At 22.7% G+C, this 19,042-nt stretch overlaps 1 protein-coding gene across 1 annotated transcript in view; it reads right to left on the bottom strand.

The window, feature by feature from the left end:
* Nucleotides 1-3,385: 3,385 nt before the first annotated feature.
* LOC129606197 (protein DR_1172) overlaps nucleotides 3,386-19,042 on the bottom strand; it is a 33,823-nt gene continuing 18,166 nt past the window's right edge. The window contains exons 2-5 of the mRNA XM_055516356.1: nucleotides 4,288-4,470; nucleotides 4,006-4,196; nucleotides 3,654-3,863; nucleotides 3,386-3,590 (exon numbers count right to left, since the gene is read on the bottom strand). Of these exons, the coding sequence (XP_055372331.1) occupies nucleotides 3,504-3,590; nucleotides 3,654-3,863; nucleotides 4,006-4,196; nucleotides 4,288-4,470 (671 nt within the window). The 3' untranslated portion in view covers nucleotides 3,386-3,503. The remainder of the gene's footprint in view (nucleotides 3,591-3,653; nucleotides 3,864-4,005; nucleotides 4,197-4,287; nucleotides 4,471-19,042) is intronic.

Raw genomic sequence — 19,042 nt, forward strand, 5'->3', positions numbered from 1 at the left:
AATATGAATAAAATGATGTGAGTCCGAATAAATGCATTAACCCAATCGTTCATAAACAGAGACAGGTCGTGTACATATGTCTATACGTAATATATATACATACATATCGACATAAATATATACACAAAATTAAGTTTTAAGTTTTGGAATTCCTCGAATTTCTTAATCTTATTAAATTTCTTAATCTTAATCTAAATTATTAAAATTAGGTGCGTTTTTGAAAATGTAGTAATGTGGCAATAGTTTCAAATCAAAGAGAAAAATCTCTTGTATCAAAAAGTGAGACAAAATCTGAATCAGCACATTATATTCAAAAACATTTTAACAACATTTCTTATTAAACCAACACCACTCTTCTGTTAAAAATTTGCTATTAGTGAAAGCTGAGATTTCAAAAACGCAGACTGATATCGATTTTTTTTTTGCGGTAACTAACTATTATCATGAACCAAATTTTTTTTTTTCAACTATTTATCTGGTTTTTCTCCTAAACGGTAAGTACGAAGTTTCAATTAGCAAATTTTAGCAATTATTTCCTTTAATTTTTTTTTATTTATTTACATCTAATAAGAAATAAGAACTAGATCTTCTCATTGAAAATTAAAATTACATATTAATACCCTTTTTATTTACTTTTTATGGTACAATAAATTTTTTTAAACTTTATCCTAATGTCCCCTTAGTCAATGGAATTTGTCTTAAAGTATGTCTTTTCATTAGAGTTCCTTATTTATAAAATTTCTACCTCTTTGTTTCAAATTTCAAATTATCTTAATTATCTGCAAAATTATCGATTGGACAAAATTGATTTGATAAAATTAGGTTGGATTTTTTGCTTATATAATAGCAAAAATACGAATAATATGGTGTAAGTAAGAATAAATTCATTAACTATACAGCGTGATTCAGAACATTAGTTCCAGACTGGATGCCAAATCTCAAGGGTTTCCGAGTTCCAGAGATTTTAATGAATTTTCACGAAATTTTTAATTATCCAAGTTTTTTTTGATTATAACTTCCGTTCTGAAAAAGGTAGGAACTTCAAACAAACAGTTTTTCAAAGGTCTAGTAAAGGGCTTAAAATAAACATGTTGCTTGATTCTATATTTCATGTATCTTCGCAATACAAAGCATTCGGACTTTAGGCAAAATCAAATTTTTCCCTTGTTTTATTTTTTCATTTTTTTCTAAATAGAAACTTTTTAAAACCTTGAAATTTTTTTTTATAGAATTTTGCCCAGCTGTTTAAGCTTTACTTTAAGTCCTCAAACATTAAAAAAAAATTTATGGTACAGAAGATGTTGCACAAAAAATAATTTCTATTTCAAGATTTTAAAGGCCCTAGTTTTCACTATTTTTGCTTTTTACTTATTTTAAACGCTGTGATTATCAACTTTCATTAATTTTGGATGACAAGAATCACTCGAAAAAACAGTTGACATTTTTAAGAACCGTTATTTTTTTACAAAATCTGAATTTTATTGTTTTTATTGAAATGAACAAATAAAAATGGAATTGAAACGAAAATTTTATACAAACTTTTTAATTTGAAAAAGAAAAATTGATTTTAAAAAATTTTAAATTTTTGAAAAAAAAAATTAAAATTTTGTATTACGAAAAACAAAAAAAAATCTAGTAATCAAAAATTTTTTTTCGAAACTTTTCTTGGTAAAGAAAATTGATAGGTTTTTTATTTTTGCCAATTTTTGTAAGAAATGGTACCTATATGGTTTGAAATTTTTAAATGCATTTTTCTCAGATTGGGTGCAATTTAAAAATTTGAAAAAAATATTTTCGAAACCTAGACCCAATTTGGCATCTGAAGTTATTAAAATTATCCAGCTGGAGCAGATTTTTTGCCCCTAACTATATGCAATTTTCCGAAAAATAAAAACTATGGTCGTTGGGGTTTTTCTTTTTCTTATTTTTATATATTTTTTTTTGTATATGGTAACCACCATAATTTTATTTTTTAACATTTATAATTTTAATTTTTTTTTTTTATTTTACAATTATTTTTATAATTTATAATCTACATAACATTTCAATTTTGTTTCTTTTCTTTTTCAATAAAAAATATTTAAATGAGAAAATAATATCATAAAACATATGTAATATGTAAAAATATAATTGTGTGCATAATTCTTTTTTCATTAAACAATTGACATACAGTAAAAGTCAACAATAGTTTTTTTTATTTTAAAAATGAAAACATTAAATATATTTATTTTGTAATAGAATAACATAATAATATTTGACAATATTTTTAAAAGAAAATAGAAATAACACCTTATGTGTTAACTTCCTTATATTTACGTTGACTAAACAGTTAAAAATCATATTCAAGAATTTGTGAGATTCAAAACGAACGAAGATTACTATAACTTTTAATTGAAATCACATACGGAAAAGTGATACCGATAAAATAATTTTAACAACACCAACTTTTTTTTTATTATCTTTTAATATGGAGCTCTGAACGCATCTACCAAATTGACAGAGTACATGGCATATTTTTAGCAAATTCTTCGGCATTTTTCAGAAAAATATTGTGGACAAAAAGACACATTAATTTAAAAAAATTATATCTTCTTGAATATTAAAAGAATTTTATACAGAAAACTAAGAATAACATTAATTTTGTAATTTATGTTTTGCACATCATAATTTTACAAATCATATAAAATGCCTATATTTCTACAAAATCTGTTTAGTTGAACATTCTAAAAACCAATATGATCAACAATTCTTTATATCCTAGTTTCATCCGAAATGGATGCATAATTTCAAATCCAAATGAAATTGTGATCTTCATTTCAGTAAAAAATCAAATATAAATAATTGTTGATTATTCAAATTTGATCTTTATAACAATTTTGTTATACATGTCTATTATAAATTTTGTTCATTGATCAAAAAACATCGAATTCTAATTTTTATGTGTATAAAATTTTTTATACAGTATTTATTAAATATTTTTTATAACATATAAGAAAGTATAAATTTGCTACTATTTCATCAAAGTTTACTTTAAACCTGCTGTGCTGCTGCCTATAAAACTGTTATACAAATTTTCTTTATTAAACTGATAGCTACTTTCTATTATAGTATGCTTTAAATTTTTTGTTTTTAAAAGCTGACACTAATTTAAGGCATTTAATTTAAGGCTTAATTTTGTATGCATGTTATATAAATTTTGTATGTGTATGTTTTATTTTTAAGTTTTAAATTGTTACTTTTCTCATTTTATGAATTGGACGTTGAAATATTTTTTTTTTTTGATTTAAACTTGAGTGCTATTTTGTATTTTTTTTTTTCGTATTCATAATTTTTTTTAATTAATTTTATTTTTAAATTTTTTTTTAATTTTTCATTTTTGCATTTATTTTGTTTTTTTTTTTCTTAATTAATTAAAATCATCTTAAATAATAATTTAAAAAAAAATGTATATAATATATAAAACAATATTAAAAGTATATAATGTAAATTAGAAAATGGTGTGTTTATTTTCCAAGATTAAGTTTTCCTAAAAGGCTTGCTGCTTGATTATTAGCTGATTCCTGAGCTTTAGCAGCTGTATCATGAATTGACTAAAATTAAATAATATTTTTCTTTTAGAATATTATTTTGTATATTGAAATTAAATTTAATACTTTTTCAGTTTCTTGACGTTTTGTATCGACATATCTATTAGCTTCATTTAGTTTTTGATCAACAGCTTGGCTTGTTTGTTTCATAGTATGATCAATAGCATGCTCGGCTTCTTTTAATTTTTGATCTGCAACTTGTTCAGCAGCTTTAACACTCTTATTAATAGCATCGTTAGCGGCTTTTTTCGTTTGATCTACAGCATTTGCAGCTGCCTAAAATACAAAAATAAAAACCAATTAAAATAAGCATATATTTTATATATTTAAAAAAAAATTCTCTAGAGTTTGTATATAACAGAGTTTATGAAACATAATATTATAATTTTAGTAAACAAATTTGTTTTTGAAATCATACTTGTTTTGATGAATCAGCAACATTTTGTGCAATATTCTTAGCATTTGCTGCAGCAGCATTCGCTTGTTGAACAGTTGAATCAATTTGATTTCTTGTTTGATTAATTGTTGATTGAGCTGAATTAATTGATGAATTAATTGCTTGACCAGCTCTATTAGCTTCTTCATTTGCCATAGATGCGGCATCACGGGCTAAAATTATACAAAATCAATTGTTATTTGCATACTTATTGTTAAATATAAGAAAACAATAAATGTAATTAATATATATTAATAATTATACCTGTGCTAGAAGCCAAATTTTCAGCATCAGATTTAGTTTGATTTATAGCTTGCCCTACTTTATTTGCTTGATCTTCAGCCATTTTTTGTGCATCAGTAGCTTTTTGTTGGGCCAATTTTTCAGCATCATCCTTCTTACGATGGAATAAATTAGCGGTCTTATCACCAAAATTCTTCAAAGATGCTATATTCATAGAAAAAGAGAAAAAAAATTAAATTCAATTATTCATACACAGAAAATATTTGTTATACTAGAACTGTGGTATAAAAATTAAATAACATTCTAACTGTTTAACAGCGTAATAAAATCAAATAACATTAATGGAGTGAATTTAATTTAATTAAGAAATTAAATTTTTCAAAATTGGTGGTGTATGCAACTATAAAGAATGCATTGAATAAATATTTAAGCAATTATAAATAATATAAAATTTACTACATTCCAGTAACATAAAGTCATACTTATATGGCTTAAACAACTATATACACTCTAAGGCATTTTCAAAACATTCAAAATATTAAATAATAAAATCAAGAAGAAATAAAAACAACATTTCTAAAATACAAAAAGAACATTTAAGTATAGAAATGCCTTTTCAATGAACTAATTTATGTAAAAGCATGTTTGTGTAACAATGTGTGATCTTTATATAACCATCTACATATTTTTACAAATTTGTATACAGATAACTCAATTATAATCAAATGAAAAATGTTTCTTACAAATAATAAGAATTTTTAAAATGTATTTTTACTAAAGGGGGAGAAAACAGCAATAATTGTAATTACTACCATCATAAGATATCACGACAAATAAAAATTAAACTGCAACTAATTTTACATGAATATTTTAAGTTTATCATAAAATCCAATTATACATTTAATTACAATTAAATCATGAAATTTGTCCCAGAAACCCACATGGAAAAGTAGAAAATATATAAAAAAATTTTAAATTAATTTTAATAACTTAATGGGTCTTTTAGAGCATTCGATCGTAAGTTTTTTAGTCGTAAAAATTGTAAAAAAAGACTTGCTTTGTAACAAAAAAATGAAATGTGAAACTACAAAAAATTCTATGGAAACTTTTTATAAACTCTTACAGTCATCAATTAAGGATCATCAGTTTAACAGTTAAGAATTATTGGCGCAATTCAATATAAAATATAAAATGAATAAAAAAATTTGAAGTCAATGGATTAAACAAAAAATAGGAATGCCAAATAAAAGGTCAATTAAACGTTTTATTGACAAAGATAACATTTTTTTAGCCGTTGTTGATGGAAACAGTTTCATTCATTATACAATCTTAACAAAAACAAATTTCTTAAATTTAGTTATACAATAAATTTAAAAGACCACGGAACTTTTAGTTTGATTAGTAAAAATTTTTTGAGAACATAAATGCAACAGTGTGTTCGAATGGTCTTAAATTCTAATCATTACCATTAAAATTTTGTTACTAATATAAAATTATGTTTGGAAATTTGATTTTGTACCAAATGATTAGTAAAACTTAATGTTAAACTTTTTGAATTTTTGTTTTCTTTCTAATTACTAAATTGAAATATCTTTGTTTAACAAGTTGACCTACTTACGATGCGCGCCTTTTACAAAAATAAATATTACAATTAGCTATTTCAAATTTGTAATTTATTCTTCACATTAAATTAAAAATATGAATATAAAATTGAACTTTAATTTGATATTGTTATTAAATTTGTTCATGCTTCTTGTTAATGCTATAATGCAAGTGTTATTCCAAGTACATAAATCAACAATACACATTGTTTATAATATGTAGGTACAAGGGTAAAATTTTTATAGTGAGACTAAGTATGGCGCCTACTTTTTGCATTACAAACGTGATTAGAAATATAATATGAACGTTCAAAAATCCCATTTAATATTATGTGCATACATGTGTATATATGTATGTATAATTAATTCTTGTGTAATAAGAATTATGTATAAATGTAGTTTTTGATACATCTTAGTATATTTGTATATTTTATTATTTATGTATGAATAAATATGTATATCTATACAAATTATAATAAAATACCACCAAAGATATACATATATGCATATATAAGTATATTTTTTTGTAAAATACAAGTGCGCAATTTAACCGCATTTAAAAAAAACAGAAAAGATCATATTGTATAATGAAAAAAAATAAAAGAAAATTGTAATAATTTTATTATTAGCGGAAAATCAAATCAAATTAAACTGTCAATAAATGAAAATATGATCTCATAGTTATCTAATTTTATAATATTGCATGTATGAAAAAAAAAAATAACTGAGAAGCTCTATGAATGTTTAACAACTTTTATAGTACTTATATATAATTATTTTATTTGTACTTGTATATTAATAATAAAACCCAAACTAATACTAAATTTTTCTTAATTTAATTGAAAAAAAAATCATAAATTAAATGTTTAGGTATATTTATGCATTCAAAATGCAATTTTTAAATTTATTTATTTTACAACAAATGGTATAACAGTTTTGATGGTATAACAGTTTTGATAGTATAACAGTTTTCACTTCAGAAAACGACATGGAAAAATTACTGAATTTCGAAAAATCAGACTTTTAAATTTAATATTAAATTGAATAAGCTGCAACATGGGAAAATATTGAAAGTAATATTTTTTATTAGGAAGCTGAATAATTTTTAAAAATTTGTGTTTTTAGGTAGTAGATGAAACGTCCTTATACACTTATTGAAATATATGTAGATACGTATACTTCAAAATTAAGTAAATCACAAATTTCAAATAAATTTTTATAAATTCGAATTTAATATATAATAGTTATAGAAAAATTCTAATTCTTTAAAAATATTTCATAAGCATAGTACCTGTATAACAACTATTTCAATAAAATTTTATAGGTACCTTAAAAATACACGATCGACTATAATACATTTTTAAGTACACATGTACCTACCTACTTATGTATATACATATATTAACAAGTAATATGTTTAAAATCTCGATGATTCAAAATTTAAAAACAAGCAAAAAAAAAGGCAATTATAATTTTATTTTTAGCAGAACTAAAAACAAGTATCAACTGACTGACCAACATTGCTGTTAAATGACATAGAACCGAAAAAAACAAAAGAAAAACATAAAAATAAAAAAAAAAACAAATTTTTAACTTGTATTTCAACATAACATACAAATTATACAAAATTAATTCACCACAATGAAACTGATTTAGTTTTTATTTAACCCTTTTTTTCTTGTTCTTTATTACTAAAAACTCTACAATTTTTATATTGCTATACACATTTCAAAGTGGTTAATATTTTATATTCTTTTACAGATATACATACATGCATACCATGTATATTTCGATTGTAAAACCAGAAAGAAAATGATGACCATAGCTTGTTATAACAATGGGAGAATCAAAAACCAAATATATATAATATTGTAACCGCATTATCTAAAGTATTTTTAAACATATAATACTAATATATTTGTATGTATGTGTATTATTTATATAACTTTATAATACATGTTGTTTTATATTTATTCATATTATAACAATATTTACAACATTATACATACATAGCTGACGATTTTGCGAGATTCTTTTCTTAGAATATCTAAGCAATTTAAACAGTCATATCTGGTTGAAAACAAGTTAATAAATAGTTATGTTTATAGCCCGTTTATATAGAAGTCAAAATGAAAATGTGAATTGGATTGAAGTTTATAGTCGCAAAAAAAATATCATACATCCATACATACTTTGTAATATCAGTCAATAATTGTATTCGTATTCAGTTGCTGTTTCATATTATAACAAAATGTTAAATGAAAACTCAACTAACGATTTCAAAGTAGCAGCCTATATGAAGTTAATTATGTGCCGTGAAGTGTTAATATAATGATTTAAATGTAAATGTATTATGCCTTATATAAGTATATTTATATAAATATACTATACTGTATGTTTATATAATTGTATATAGTGAATAATATCCTAAAATGGAATTAAATATTCGAGAGATGATGTCATAACAAAGCTTCTGTATATATTTATGTATAATTATATATTTTACATATAACTGACTGAAACCAAGGTCAACCAGTATATGCGGAGTCTTTTATTCTCCCCCCGTAGTTTATATACATGCATATATACATAATAATATATACTATTATTATTCTGTACTATTCATGCGATTTTTATATTTTATTTTTGGTTTCAATGTAAAAAAATATTAGTATACGCGCAATAACATTATTTTAATATTATGGGAGAGAAGAAGCATTTTATACGATGAATAAATTAAAAATTGCTTAGGTACTTACTTATGTTTTTATACAAAATAATGAATATATACGTACATATGTACTTATATATGTACTTACTTGCATGCAGATATATATGAATTTGTAATGTACAAATAAATATACAATTTATATTTTTCAGAATTCATATTTTTTTTTAAATTTGCGAAGCAATTTTTTGCTATGTATGTACATATGTATGTATATATTATATATATATATGAACAATGTATATCCACATGAGTATAGTACAAGTTTTCTCATGAAAATCGAATGTGGATTTGGGGGACTGCATACAAAGGTACTTATAGCAACAATAAAAATATTATCTTATGTATAAAGTACCAACATGCCGCATTATTTAAAGGCCCCTTGATACCTTCTAAAATTTTTTCGATGTTCATATGAAAAAAAATTTTTGAAATAGAATTTTAATTTTTTTTTATAAGATGAGAAAATCAAGAATAAAAAGTAAAAACATTTTACTTTTTTTTTTATAGTTTAAGTTTTTCAAGTTCAATGATAAATTAAAAATTTTCAATTGTTCCTAGATTCACGTTTCTTATGCTTATATTTATGTATATATAATATACATATAATATAATAGAAAAATTGTAATTATATTAGCAAGACCGCTGTTCGATAGTGATTATATAATAATAAAATAAGATATTTAAAATAATGAATGAATGAATACTTTAATTTTGTATAACATTTGCTTTATACCTTTGAGAATTTTAAAAATTATTTAAATACATACATACATTTAAGTATGTATATTAAGTATTATTTTTTCAAAGCAGAACATTTTATGAGTTAATAAAGTTAATGCTCTAATAAAATAACATAAATTTTCAAATGGAGTTTTTATAGAACAAATATTTCTAATTTATACAAAATATTTGTTATTTTAAGGAATTTGCAATATTTTTGGGGAATTAAAATTTTTCTACGCCTTTAAAAATGTGAACATAAAACATATGTGTACATAATTTACATTTTTTTTTTGTGATTTTTAAAATAAGTATTATATTTCTAATTATTTAAATTTTAAATTGTTATATGGGCATACAAAATATTTTTTAGGGAGATGTAGAATTTTATGCACAATAAAAAAATGAAATTACATAATTGAAAGCTATAAAATTTTTCTTCTAAAATTAAAATACCACAATTTTCAAATATATGAAGTTTTAAGCAACGCAAATTCTTAAATATGAATTTTACATGATATTTTGGGGTAACAACAACTTAACTACATCAACATCGAAAATTTTTTTCTCGCTAATTTCATGGCAAAACCAAAACCAAATTATAATTTTTATTTGAAAATTTTTAAGGCGGAATTTTGTAAATCATTAAATAATTTTTATGGATTTTGTTTAGAAGTTCTACATAGCTGTTCTATTCTTCCGAACGAAATTAACATAGCTGTTCTAATTCATCAAACGAAATTACATATAAAATTGCCATCAAATTTTACTTAAATCAAAGAGAATCCATGAACGCTACTTGATATTGATAATCCTGGCTATTACTAATTTAATTCGAATATTCTAAGTTTATATTATTAATAATGGACGATATACTTATTCCCACACTTATACTCGTATACCGTTAAACTAATAAATTAAAATACATATTGTATTTAATTTATTATAACAAATACCGTAAGATGAGACTGGTAAGCTTTTTACTTAAACTAATTTAGATCTGTTTCATAAAATTGAAATTTGAATTTAAGCCAAAAATTAATTTTTAAAATCTTACCTACAAGATTTTTACTTCTGCCAAGTGTACTATTTTGTTTTTTTTTTTTTTCCTTATTCACTCCTAGAAGGAGCATAGGGCTAGTGCATGATTTCTCATGCACTAGTATCATAGCGTCATAGAGTTTAACTAGGTAGGTGACTAGCCTGCCGTAGTTTTATTTATATTAATTATTTGAGGTTATTAATATTTACTGTTTATTTTTCTTAGTTTTTTTTAATATCGAATATTACGAATATTTGAAAATGTAGTGAAAAAGTGTACTATTTTAATAAATGCATATTTAATATGCATATGTAATTTACATAATCTGGCAACCTTTATATTCAATACATATATTCATATGAGTACAATTGTGAAAATTCATTTTATATTTTGAAATTTATTCACCAATATTTTTCTCCATACTTTATTAATAATTTTTATTGCTTATTTTCAAAAGTTGAAATATTTTATGTCGAAATAAACACAGTTTTTTTGTTTTTATAGTTTCTATTTCTGAAAAAAAATTGTTTCACTCTATAAAAAAAAATAGAGAAGTTTTTTGAATGCAAAGCTACTCTAATATAAGTACATAAAATATAAACATAATATTTATATTGCATACTTTTACAATAAAGCATGAGTTTTGGAGATCAACTTCAACACATGAAAGAATGCAGCACAATTAAATAAAAGTGTTGTTGCTTTTTTAATGTTTTTTTTGTTATTCATCATTTCTTCAAACGAGGTTAGGTCATTAGAATTCGAAAATAGTATTCCAAAAGAAACAATAATACAAAAAAACATTTGTATAGAAAAATCACAAATATCACGTACGTATGTATGTACGTATATGTACATACGAGCATATCTTCATATTTGTATTTATAATATGTGTACAATATGCGATCATAAAAGAAGTGAAGCAACATTGGCAATAGCTACAATACCAAAGCAGACAACTCTGATTTTTTATTCAACAACAACAAAAAGATCCAATAAATTTTCTTCGTTATTAATGTTTTATTTTTCTTTGATTCCAAAGCGCACAATTCGCTATACTTACACACTCTATAAGAATGTATTTTATTTGCAGCATTCGTTCGTTAGCACATCTATTAAAAAATTTAAAAAGAAAGAGAAAAACTAAAATATGTAAAAAAAAAAATTTTTTTTTCTTGAACGTTTCCATTAATTGTTTAAAGAAAAAAATAATAATGAAACAAAAATGGAGGAAAAGAACATGAAACATTTTTTAAATTCTTTTGAAATGACTGCATAATTTTCACCTCTGTTGCTATTATACTCAAAATATAATAATAACAACAAATATATATTAAAAGTAACATAGGAGGTATTGGCATTTGGCAACGCACCTTTTTTTATTCTATTATTATTTTTTTTATACTTTGGAATCTTTGTGTGGTGGTGCGTTTCTTATTACTTAAGAAAATATTTTTGTTGATTTTTTAAATAAAAATAATCAAGCTATTCTAAATATAAATAGTCTGAACCTAAACAAATTATTGATCTCTAAAAGTAACACATTTTTTTAACACTAATTCTTATCAGAATTTTTTTTTATTAAAAATTAACAGACAGAGACTGAATGGTATTATTTATTGACATAACGTGTATAGTTTCTTACCGAAGTACATATGTGTATACCATGTGTGTACATTATATTGTAAATTGTGTGTAGATTTAAGGTAAGTGCGTTTTATTGATAGTTAAATTATTTAAATGCGAAAATATTTTAATTTTATATTAAAAATATTGATATTTTGTACAATGAATTTGAAAATATGATGTGTAAATAAAATATGAACAATGTACACAAAATGTACAAATTACATCCTGTTACTTTTAAATTAATTGTATATACAAATAAAAAAATAAATAGGCACGTAGATATGATATTGGATTTAATGTAATCTAATAAGAAATTACTCATAGTTCGAATTTGTTCAATCTAATTTAGAAAAATCTAAATTTATTATTTTTTATTAAAAAATTTTAATTTTTGATTTTAGGAAACCGACAAACTTTAGAAAATGTAATTGACATCATTTGGGCTTCCATAAAGGGTTCATGTAAAAGTTTTTCGATTTTGGAATTCTAGAGTTGTGTTTGTATGTATATTATATTTATCCGAATGATACTGTAAAAAAAACAAATTTCTGTTTATTTATTAAAACAGGAAAAGAACAGGAAAATTTTTAGGAAAAGAATTAATACTACAAAATTAAGAATAATAACAAAATTAATTTAGAAACTCATATAATCCATCACCCTGTAATATTTGTTGTATGGTAGACGATAAATATTCTAATTGAAAACTTTTTGATATACTTTAAAATGTAAAAAATTTGCCATAAATAAATATTGATCGACCTGGACTACCTATATATATTAAATCTATTAAATAAACAGTAAGCATTAAAGTAATGTAATTCAATTTTCAAAAATAAACATTACTATGATGCAGCAATATTAGATTAATAATTATGCTAAAAAGATTGTTGGGCACGTTCGATTTATTTATTATTCCTTGGCTTCCAAAATGCAGTAGCACGGTGTTAGTACACAATTTTTGTTATAATTTTAAATTGCTGACTTTTGCATACAATATTACTGTATTTTGGAAGTCAAGGATTGCAAATATTTATTTACGCTGTTGTCGCATTTATTGTTCCTGTTTAGCAACACAAATCTGATCATTGATCTATCTTATTATTAAAAATTTAAAACAAAAATTTTCAAAATTACTTATGAAATAATTTAATTAATTTTTTAAATTTATTAATAAAACAAACACTAATCTACGTTAATTAAAATTATTTTAATTACCGGTTTCTGAAAATTTAATTTGTCGTTTTTTCGTTTGTCTCCCGAAAATCAAATTTTTCCTGAGATTTCTTAATGTTTGTATGATATGTTTTTTCTTTTAAGAATTTTAGGTCGCTATATGTAATATGTAGTGCGTTTATTTTTGTAAATTATACCTTGAAAGTTTAATAACCTACATCGGATGCGCTTTTATAAAATCAGAAGCATTTTTTATTATTTATATATTTTATTGTTTTTATTATTTTTCTAGTTCTCTCTCTTTCCTCTTTATTTTATAATTAAAATGTCAAAAAAAATGCTTTTTAACAAACGAGTTTTTATAAGAGGTGGCGATTGCATTAATTAAATGTCACATTCCGCAAAGTGTTTCTGTATTATGTAGGAATACATTAAACGCACACTTTCTATGTTGATAAATTTTTCTTTTAAATATAAGACATTGCCCCTAAAGTAGTTAAAAACAATTTTATAATAAATGTTTTTTTAAATTTTTTTGAATGAAAAATTAAAATTTATTTTAAGTTTCTTTATTTTTGGATGTATGTACGTTATATTGTATACTTGCATATCTACATACATACATATATAAAATGTATGTCAAAATTAATTAATAAATTAAAATTTTGTACAATGTTAATAAATTTTTCTTTCATTTTCATTATTAACCCACATAAAATTTTGCAATTTTATATCGTAAAAGGTGGCTTTTTTATCTATTTAAAAAAAATCTGGTATTATGTGCACGTAGGTATAAAAGAACGCATGTATACGATGCCTCATCACCCACTTTTAATGATAACTTAGCGAACAGAGATATTACAACGCTTGATGTCAAATAATTTGCATACCCTTATATTGTAATAAATCCCTGTACACCTCTGTCTTTTTTTCAATTTGATTTATAATAAATATTACAATAAAAAATTTTTAATCTTATAATTATCACTATTAATTTTTTGTATTTATTTTTTACAATGCAGTACAGTACACCGCTCTTAAATTAAATTCAAGTTTTCTGATAATTTCATTGTATCAGCTACAATATAAAAGAAAATTTTCTCTAAAAAATAAAAAGTTAAACAAAAGTTTGTTGAACACAATGCCAAAAGTGCAAAACATGAACTATTTTAAAAGAGGCAAACTGACAAACACAAATTTTGTTTTTTGAAATATTAAAATTTAATATAGCCTTTTCAGTATTTAATTATTTGGACTTGGACTCTTAATAAGTGTGAATTTACTAGAAATTTATTTTACACTAAATTTTAACATCGAATTTAAATTTAATTGAAAAAAGCAGATTTGAATTATGCATTTAATTGTGGTATTTTCTGTGTCGGTTTATATTTTGGCTTATACAAAAGTTTGTATCATGACATGCTATATAACATACTTTTCGTGTATTTTGATATTTTTTGGTATAATTTCGATAACACATCCCTCTTCCATATTATATTGGAAAATATAAGGATTATAGAAAAATACATTGAAATTAACGTAAAATTTTGTGTAAAATAAAAAGCGTTTTCTTAAAACAAGAGTTTCTTATAACCGAGTTGTACTGTATATAATAATATTGAAAATACATAGTAATATTTTAATACATATGTGCTTAAAATTTTTAATATTCAATCTCAGGTTAATATAAATTCAAATTATGCGTATACAATACATATGTATGTGTAAATATGCATATATGTTTGTATATACAACATGTGCATATACAATATTGTTTCCTACAAAACCGATCGCTTATTGCACTTCAGTATTTCAGTATTTATACATATATATATGTACGTGTTACGACATATTTTCATTTTAAGTTACGGAAAAGCAATCCTGGAATCATACCCTAAAAACATGATCACCATAAAAAGTATAAATTTTATAAAGTTCGACCTACGCATTTTGATACCAATGAATCGGTTAATAAATAAATAATATATATGGCTACGTATACATATTGTATGTGTATATGTATATAAAAAAGCAATATTGCCAACTATGAAGCAAACACGATAACTATTTCTTTCGTTTCTTCAATTATTGTATAAGCAACATACCTAACAATCTTCGATTATTACATACACATATTATTGGTTATACATAAATATAAATTTAGATTAATACTCCACGCAATGAAGAAAATTATATTGTGCATATACATACATAAAATGAAATGAAATCATATCATATATACACAACCATATGATTATTTTTTATAAAAGAAATGAATATAGAATTTAAGAAATGCGAGAATAAAATTGCCGGCATTTAAATTTTATTGAATTATTTTCAAAAATTCATTTAAGAGATAAAAATTAAAACCACTTAAATGGATCTCATAATACATATAGTACAACTGTATATATGTATGTATGTCTATAAAAAAATTGAGTAAATAAAAATTTCACCAACACTTTATACAATGTATTATAAGTACGTGCGTTTTAAATAAATTTTTTAAATATTATTCACACTTATGGAATTCTCAATTTAAATTGATACCGTATTTTTATAGGCAATCATTATAATAACATAGAGAAGCAAAACATACATAGATGGCATACTATTTGCTAACAAGTTTTAATTCATAATATTAAAAGTAAGTGTGCGATGACTTATGATGACACATTGAAAAAGAATTTTTATAGTTTAACAAACACATTACCAAGTACAAAACAAGACGCATATTATGGGCAAATATTCACTATTATCACTTGAAAAACAGGTAGCATATTATTTTTCATACAAAAACTTACATACAAATATACATAATTTTATTATTAAGTAGTATATGCATACATATTTATGCATGATCGTATCCACTAATAAATTCATCATGAAATAGATTTCAAAATTAGTAGAGCAGTTAAATATATTTACAATTATTGTAATATAAAAACTGTAAAAATAATGCAAATTGATGCCTGTTAACTGTTGATTTAGAAAAATAACTATACTTTATTGAATTATAGATTAAATAAATTATATATTGCTCAAATTGATCATTAACTGGTTTATACATAAGCCAAATAATTTCTTAATTCCATTACTGCATTTTTTTTGTACATTTCATGCATATATATGTACGTATTATTAATTAATTATTTATAAACATTACATTATACGTATATGTATCGTGAGTATATCAGATATAAAAATTGAAAAATTAATTCTAAATTTCAAAATACATTGCAGGCAATGAACACCCTAACTCACATAAGTTTTGTTCAATTAGATATTTTCGATAACACAGAGATTTTATTTGATTCCACTTTTTTACCTATTTGGTTATAGCTCTCACCTACAGCAATTTCTATACATACGTATGTATGTATGTATAAATATAATGTGGCATTTTTGAAAAAAATCTAATTATCTTCTCTTCTACAACAAATCTTTAATTTTTATTGACATCTTTTAGATCAGCTGTTTGTTAAAAAAAATTTAAAATTTTAAAGCTGCATAATATTTTCTTCTTTTTTAAACTGTAGGTATGTATATTTCAAAATACATATAGACTAAACACATTCGTATAAATTGATTTAAACATATGGAATTTTAATTTACAGTCATAGCTGTATACCCATTTATAACATTATTAAATATTGCCGGCAACATAATATAATTGTATTTATGAATGTGAAAATGCATGTGTATATCTACATAAATACAGGAAAAAATGTATAATCAAACATTATACTGCAATATAACAAATAAACAAAACTGGTTTTAAATGCCATCAAAAAATGTGCAGCATAAAAATGAATGGTTTTTCGTAATATCAAAATCATGGTATTAAAATGCTTTTCATTAAAAAGAAAAAGAACGAACAGAAAAAAAATGCTTCTAATCAGGGCTTATAATAGAAATATGGCTATGTATTATGTATGTACATATAAAAACTAATTTTAATATGTAAAGTATGTACCTATGTATGTACAATTATATAAAATATAAATATAGGTATTATTAAAAAATTAATAAAAAAGTATAATGCGTTGGAAAAAATTTCTCCAATAATAAATATTAATGGTGTTCTTTAAAATGTATAATAAAAACAACAATTTTATTTAATTATAATTATATATGTGCATGTATTAGGTACATTTGTACGTACATACATTTATACAATATTAATCATCTTATTAATAAAATAAAAAACAAAAAGTAGCCACAAATTATGTGATAAATATTTAAAATAAATTTGACTAGCATGACTTCACCCTAAAAATTTATTGAATTTCATTGTATCGTAGAACATTGTAGAAGAAGATGAAAAAACTTTTATAATACATAAACATCGCATTACAAACAAAATTTGAGACAACATTAAAATTAATCAAATAAAATTATAACATTAGATCATAAAGAAGTATCATTAATGAAAACAAGAAAAAATTTAAAAAAAAATATAATGATAAAAAACATTTGCTATGTTCTATATTAATTCTGAACTCATGCCTCACCATGTATTTTAAAACAAAAAATATTAAAAATGTGCGGTGGCCACCGTCATTGCCACATAATAAAAATTGTATACAATTCATTTATAGTATCATGACATCAAAACAATAATTTAAGTTTGTTTCTCTTCCTTTTGAAAAAAAAAAAAACAACAAAAAATGTTTTAATCATAATAGAGAATGGTAATAATAATAAAAATAATAACCAGTGGCGTGCTCTATATTTTATAACTACGGGTATCTAAATATTTAGTGTAAATAAACAATATTAATATGATTATAATTTTAGTTCATTATGATTTTTAATAGATTGTACTTATAATGAAATCATAATTATGATACTTTAAGCATTAACTTTGATTTTGCTTGATTTGCTTAAAAATTTCATTGAAGTGTGATGTGTAATTTTATGCGGATTTGGTTTAGTATATAAAAATATTTGAACATAATCCGGTTTTTATGAAAAGAAATCCATATTCAATACTTCAAAAACCCTATATAAATTATTTCCATATTATTGAAATAATTTGATAAGTCAATCATATTGAATAGTTTTTATGAAAAGCACATATCGGCAATTAAATTATACTTCATAAAATGTAGTTATTTTTATTTTAACGATAAATTTGCCCAATTAGAAATGAGGCGATAAATTTTTTAATTTTCAACTAATTTTATTGTTATATTTATTTTGTGGTTTTACAATAATATTAAAATGATAATTTTAAATGATATGAAAAACATTATACTTTTCATATGTTACGTATCTTAACTTAATTTAAATTTGATTTAATTTATTAATCAATAATATTATCCGCGTATCAATAAAAGTATTGCAAATAGTTTTGATTGCATACTTACGAAAAATTAATATAAATTTATTTATTAAATGAAAAACAAACTTAATGTAATATTAACGGTAATTTCGGTAGTTTTAAATTAATAATCTCTACGTCATCTAGCTACCGTATAAAAGGCAATATATTATTATATGTACTTATTTTATTGGGAATGGAATTATATTAATTAATAAATGAACATAACAAGTACTTATGTACTAATATTTTGTATAAGATCATATTATATACACATATACACGATTATATATTTAATATATTTAGAAGTATACTAACAGTATCTATAAGTAAAACGTATAATTAATTGCAAAAATTAATTGCCAAGGTTAAACATATACACCCAACGAATTCATAAGCGGTATGTCATGATCCAAAAAAGAATTAATTTTCTCATTTGAAATGAAAAAAAAAAATATATATTGAACGTATTTAATTTTAATAAAGATTTTTATTTTCTTTTGAAATTGAAAACTTATTCCTTATTTTTTTTTCTTTTCTTTTTCATCTAA

Source organism: Condylostylus longicornis, unplaced genomic scaffold (assembly GCF_029603195.1).
Source record: "Condylostylus longicornis isolate FDR11 unplaced genomic scaffold, ASM2960319v2 ptg000018l, whole genome shotgun sequence".
NCBI lineage: Eukaryota > Metazoa > Arthropoda > Insecta > Diptera > Dolichopodidae > Condylostylus > Condylostylus longicornis.